General features: G+C 42.7%; 1 protein-coding gene across 1 annotated transcript in view; it reads right to left on the reverse strand.

Moving 5' to 3' along the window:
- The window catches only part of C2CD3 (C2 domain containing 3 centriole elongation regulator), a 192575-nt gene that overhangs the window by 55109 nt on the left and 130526 nt on the right, over positions 1-6940 (reverse strand). Inside the window, exon 29 of the mRNA XM_004381960.3 lies at positions 3194-3355. Coding sequence (XP_004382017.1) covers positions 3194-3355 — 162 coding nt within the window. The remainder of the gene's footprint in view (positions 1-3193; positions 3356-6940) is intronic.

The raw sequence follows: 6940 nt of genomic DNA on the forward strand, positions 1-6940 counted from the left end.
GAAAGTCATCTGGTGTTTTATTTTGGATGCCGACTGGAACCATTCTGTCCTTTTTTTTTAATATGTTTTGATATTGTCTGCTGTTTTTGGGACATTCAGTAGTTATTCCATTTATTGACTGTAGATTTGCTTGTTTTGTCCCGCTTTTTTGTTTTATTTTGTTACGTGTGAGCAGGTGGGCTGTGCGTTCTTTGTTGTTTGCTTGTCTGTGGACACAGTATTTTTCACCTCCTTGTCCAGTGGGCAGGGCCAGTTGCTCAGCTATCGTGCAGCAGGGCATGTCCAGCTGAAGGGGAGGAACTGGAATGGGTTGTTTGTGGCATGTACTGGGGCCAACAGGGTAAGCTGGTGGTCAATGCAGGGCAGGTTCCAGTAGGATGTGCCTGTGCTGCTCGGGAGTGCAATGTTCAGCACATGGTGTAGATAGGCAGGAGGGAGGGAGAAGGGGAGGGTGTGATGTGTGGAGCTAGGTTGGGTGTGGAAAAGAAGAGAGAGAAGAGAAAAACAGAAGCAAAAAGAAAAAAAAAGTGCTGACGGAGCTTGCCATTGGAGCGGAGACACAAGAAACTGAGAAATGAAGAATAACAAAACAAAACAAATGTCCCCAGGGACCCCACTGGTACAACTGTGCAGACCAGGGATGTGGCTCCCAAGCTGCACAGTACATCCTGGCTAGAAGGGGTAGAGATGATACACAGCGCCATGTATTCAGGAGACAGGAAAAAAAGGTAAGTAGAGACAGAAAAGAAATCGAGAAATGAAAGATAAAAAGGAAAAAAGAAAGAGAAAACAAACAAAAAAGCCCCAGAGATCCCACCAGCGTGGCTGTGTGGACCGGGGATGTAGTTCCCCAGCTGAGTGGTGCTTCAAGAAGGTGCCTGTCAAGAAGGATCAAAGATGGCACATGGAGTTAGGTGTTCAAGAGAAAGGAGGGGGAGGAGGTGAGAGGCAGGGAAGAAACCAAAAGAGCCCAAAAAGAAACACCAGCAACAAAGAAATGGCAGTGAAGAAGCCGGCCAGTGTGGGCAGAGCAAATCTATGCGGCACAGAACCGGCACCTCCTGTGCTGTGGTCGCGGCCTGCTGGGAAGCTGGGAATCGGTCCGCTGGGAAGCAGTGAATCAGCCCTCTGGGAATCTGGGAATCGACCCGCCAGGAAGCAGCAGAAGTTGAGCGGGGGGGGGCAGGCCGGGGGGTGGGAAAGCATGTCTCTCTGGTTACCAGGTGCTCTGTCTCCTGCTGGGAGCTGTGTGAATCTGCTTTTCCATACTACCTGTCTGCTGATCTCTGACAGGAGTCCAAGATGGTGGATCTGTGCTGCGTTAGCTGACAGGGGACCTCCGCTCGCAACTCTCCTCGCTCTCTGTTCTCTCTCTGTCAGTTTCTTACTGCATTTGGTGCTTGGTTGAGTTCTTTATCTCTCCATGTGATGCTTCGGGTTCCAGGACTGACGTCTGTCTCATTTTACTTAGTTTTTCGGGTCTTTGTTGTGGAGGGACGGTGTGGTGCTTCTATATACAGTGTCATGTTGACTCCGCCTTGAGATCGGTATTATTATTATTTTAGATATAAGGAACTTAAGATTCAGAGAATTTAAGTGATTTGTCCAGGATAAGTAGCAGTACATAGCTACTCAGAATTTGGGACTCCAAGTCCTGTGATCTTTCCATGATAATAGATGGGCTCCGTCCCAACTGGCTTCATTCCTGCCTCACACCTGTGCTCATGCTGAACCTGACTTCAAGCTACTCCCTGCTCTGTTCTATTCCATTCCATTTTTAAGGTGTAACTCATATTTCTCCTTTTAAAATATCCATCATCCCAAATCATTGGGTCACCTCTCAAACTCCTTCACTCTTGGCATCTCCATCACACCTTCTATCTTAGATTCCCCTGAATTTTCTCATTGTGAGTCAATTCAGTTTCCCTAACTAGGCCATGAGCATCTGCGAAGAGAAGGTAATATCTGAAACTTTTCTATTTCTCTCAGTGTGCCTGGTACAATTGGCACAGCACAGACACTAAACACTTGTGAAGTGAACTTAACGTCTTTTTCTCCTTTTGTTAGGAAAAGTCTTGTGTGTCTCACAGTCAAATCCAAATTAAATAAGAGGGTAAAGCTGATACTTATTCTATCACTGAAGATCACATCTCTATCAAATCACTGTGGATTTACATAGGTGTCTATATTCTGGTGTATGCCACATGAATAAACACCTGATGCAGGAACATGCGAACAGACGTAAACTTGGCTAGCTTTATGAAATATGCAAACCCACCGGCTTTGTCAGAGGTTTGGGTATAGAACCAATAGTATAGAAAGGCACATCACCTATTTACAAACGTCAAGCTGCAATTTTCTCACTTGTGAGACAGAGTTATTAATACCTGTCCTGCAGCCTCAGAGGACTGTTGTGACTCAAATGAGCACTGTGTTACGGTTCTATGAACCAAAGGAAGTAATGTAAATTTTATCATCTTGTTTCATCTCCATTTGGTAGAGAATTCCTCTAGAGCACTGGTTCTCAAAAGCCTGGTTCTAGGATTAGCAGAATCAGCATCACCTGGGAACTTGTTAGAAATACAAATTTTTAGGGACAATACTAGACCTGCTGAATCAGGAATCGTGAGGATAGGTCCCAGCAATCGGTGTTTTCATAAGCCCTTCAGGTGATTTTGATACACACTGAATTTTGAGAACCACTGCTGGATGGTTGTAAAGTAGATGTGAGGCTGTATAGAGGTGAGGGTGGTTATTATTAAGTTTTGATGAGCAACCTAAAGTTCCTGTATTTATAGAATTAGTCAGGGATGGATTATGCAATAAGCAAGGTACGCACAGGCTTAATTGTGTTTACTTACTAATCTCTAGTGCACAAGTGAAACCCATGTAAAATCGTGCACTACAGATTAGTAATTAAACACAATTAAGCATGTACATATCTTGCTTACTGATTAATCCGCCCCTGGAATTGGTGATAGAGCCTGCTGAAGGAATGGAAACTCCCAAGCTGAGATTAATCTATGAGGAATTCTGTGAGGCTCCATGACCTAACTTAACAGGAGAGCCCCCTGTTAAACCTCCCAGAACAGCAGTGGCTGATGGAAAAGCAGTACTGCACATTGCCATTACCCATTCACCTTGTGCTCCACTATGGCTTCCTGTGTTTTTTCTCAGCAGTGGAGGGCCTCACCTGAGAGAAGTCAGAAGGGAGGTATTGGAGGACAAGGGTGATGTGGTCAGTTTGTCATCACTTGTCAAGACTGCATCTCCCTGGTGCAAGGATTCATGAAATCGACGAATGTTCTGCACATGTTCTTCATGACGTGATGCCTGGCTTCTTGAGGTACCACCTCTGTCAAGAATAATGGGGGCAAAATAAATTTTCAACCAATGAGAAAACTGCTACTGTGACAATCAACAAATTACCCTCCTGAAATGTTACTGCAAATCCATTCGCACTACCACAGTTCCGGCTTCATCAATTCTTGCTTGGATTACAACTGTCTCTCAAATGATCTTGCAGTCAGTCTCACCCCCGCTTTAATCCATTCTCCACATTATAGCCTGAGTAATCTTCCTAAAACAAGAATAACAATACTTATGGAGTCCTTATTATGGAGCCCTGGTGGTGCAGTGGTTAAGCATTCGGCTGCTAACCAAAAGGTCGGCAGTTTGAATCCACTAGCCGCTCCTTGGAAACCCTGTGGGGTAGTTCTGCACTGTCCTATTGGGTCGCTATGAGTCGGAATCGGACTGGGTAGATAAAAAAGAAGCCAAAGCTGGGAAGAAGAACAAAAACGAAACCAAACCCACTGCCATGGAGTCAATTCTGACTCATAGAGACTCTACAGGACAGAACAGAACTACCCTCTATGGTGCAGTTTGAATCCACCAGCTGCTCCTTGGAGACCATAGAGGGTAGTTCTACTCTGTTCTGTAGGGTCTCTATGAATCAAAATTGACTCCATGGCAACGGGCTTGGTTTGGTTTTCCTTTTTCATTCCTTTCCAGCTTTGCTCCTTTTTTATCTACCCAGTCCGATTCCAACTCATAGCGACACTATAGGACTGAGCAGAACTACCCAACAGGGTTTCCAAGGAGCGGCTGGGGGATTCAAACTGCCGACCTTTGGGTTAGCAGCCTGAGCTCTTAAACCACTGTGCCAACAGGGCTCCATTTCTATCTACAGAATAAATGTCAAATTATATAGTGTGGCATTCAAGAACTTGACTCCAAAAAACTTTTCTTTAATAATAGCTTTATTGAGATATAATTCACTTACCATACAATTCACCTATTTAAAGGGCACAATTCAGTGGTTTTTAGTATATTCAGAGTTGTGCAAATATCACCACAATAAATTTAAAACATATTCATCACCCCATAAAGAAACCCAGTACCCATTATCAATCACTCCCTATTTCCCTCCAACCCTCCCAGCTCTAGGAAACCACTAATCTGCTTTCTGTATCTATTAAAAAACAAAACAAAACATTGCTATGGATTCTATTCTGACTCATAGTGACCCCACAGGACTGAGTAGAACCACCCCATAGTGTTTCCAAGGCTGTAATCTTTACAGAAGCAGACTGTAACATCTTTCTCCTACAGACAGGCTGGTGGGTTCTAACCACCGACCTTTTGGTTAGCAGCCAAGGGCTTAACCAATGTGCCACTGGGGCTCCTTCTGTCTCTGTATTTCCTATTCTTGACATTTCATATAGATGAAATCATATAATATGTGGTCTTTTGTGACCAGCTTCTTTTTCTTAGCATACTGTTTTCAAGGTTCATCCATGTTGCAGCATGTATAAGGACTTCGTTTTTCTTTATGGCTGAATAATATTCCTTTGTATGAATAAACCACAGTTTGTTTATCCATTTATTCATTCATCAGTTGATGGACATTTGGGTTGTTTCCACTTTTTTTGCTATTATGAGTAATGACGCTGTAAAGATTCATGTATGAGTTTTTGTGTAGACATATGTTTTCCTTTCTCTTGGGTATATAACTAGGAGTGGAATTGCTAGGTCATATGGTAACTCTACTTTTAACTTTATGAGGAACTGCCAAGACTGTTTAGCAAAGCAGTTGTATCATGTTACATTCCCACCAACAATGAGGGTTCTTTTTTATCTACAGAATAAATTTCAAATTCCTGAGCATGGCATTAAAGACTTGATCCCAGCAATTTTTCTTTTTTTGTCAGCCATAAAAAGGAATGAAATTCTGAAACATGCTACAACATGGATGAACCTTGAAAACATTACCACATTTTTACACAAATAAGATGCATGTCTTAGTTATCTAGTGCTGCTATAACAGGAGCACCACAAGTGAAGATCTGACTCTTTTAAACCTAGGAGGCCAGGACTCTACACTTTGAAGTGACTCCACCCTTTAAAACTGATGCAGTTCTGCTTCCCGTGCTCCTTCCAACAGCTCTGTTGATCTCCAAGCTGCTCCAGGGATGGTCCTTTTCTTTTCTTGGAGGACAAAAGATGTAGCTCTTTTGGTCTGTTTCCTGTCCGTAGAATTCCAAGAGGCAGACAGCGTTCTTTCCTTTTTCTCTGTCCCCTTCAGTCTAAGCTGATGAGTTTTCTCCTGTGGTAGTTGGTTAGATCCATCAGTCACAGGCTTAATCTCTTTAACAAAAGATTGTGTAGCCACATCCTTGGTGAAAATTCTAGGACATCTGTCTTTAGTTTGTACAATAGAATTTTCCACATCTTTAACTTCTGTTTTCATTTTGTACAGTTCATTTTTAAGTCTATCTCTTTCCTCTCACATTTTACTATCAGTGGCAAAGAGAAACCACGCGGCCCCTTTAAGATCTTGCTTAGAAATCTCCTCAGCCAAATATCCAAGTTCATCACTTATAAGTTCTACCTTCCACCAAACACTTGAACATAATTCAGACAAAGTTCTTTGCAACTGCATAAAAAGCATCACCCTTCCTTCACTGTCCACCCACATGTCCATCATTTCCTTTTAAAGCCTCACCAAAAGCACATTTAATGTCCACATTTGCAGCAACAGGATGTTGCTGGCGCCGTATGTATTCTCTAAGACGATAGAGAATTTCTTCACAGCTCTCCACACTTCCTTCTGAACCCTCACCAGAATTGCCTTTGTCGTCTATAATTCTACCAACAATCTTTTCGAGGTAATCTAGACTTTTACTATTAGGTACCTTAAAACTCTTCTAGCCTCTACGCATTACCCAATTCCAAAACCATTTCCGTATCTTAGGTATTTGTTAAGAGCAGCACTCCCACTTCTCGGCATCAAATTCTGTCTTACTTACCTAGTACTGCTACTACAGAAATACCACAAGTGGATGGCTGTAACAAACAAATTTATTCTCACAGTTTAGGAGGCTATAAGTCTGAATTCAGGGTGCCAGTTCTAGAGGAAGGCTTTCTCTCTCTGTTGGCTCTGGAGGAAGGTCCTTGTATCTTCTGAGCTTCTGCTCCTGGGCAATCTTCATGTAGCTTGGCCATCTTTCTTCCTCCATCTCTGCTTCTCTCGTTTGCTTGTTTAATCTCTTTTATATCTCAAAGAGATTGATTCGAGATGCACCCTACACTAATCACTAATCATGTCTCATTAACATATCAAAGACAACCCATTCCCTATTTACTAACTAGATAGTAGATAAGAATTATCTTAGATGAAAGGAAAGACAGTACTCACTACAGGGGAAGTCAGCACAACTAGACTAAACCAAAGCTAAGAAGGTTCCTGAATACAATCAAACACTTTGAGGGATAGAGTACCAGGTGTAGGGGTCTGGGGACCATGCTTTCAGCGGACATCTAGGTCAACTGGCATAACAAAGCTTATTAAGAAAATCTTCTGCAACCTATTTTGAGTGGCATCTGGGGTCTTAAAAGCTTGCAAGTGGCCATCTAAGATGCATCAATTGGTCCCAGC

The sequence above is a fragment of the Trichechus manatus genome, unplaced genomic scaffold, assembly GCF_000243295.1.
Source record: "Trichechus manatus latirostris isolate Lorelei unplaced genomic scaffold, TriManLat1.0 scaffold00088, whole genome shotgun sequence".
Lineage (NCBI taxonomy): Eukaryota > Metazoa > Chordata > Mammalia > Sirenia > Trichechidae > Trichechus > Trichechus manatus.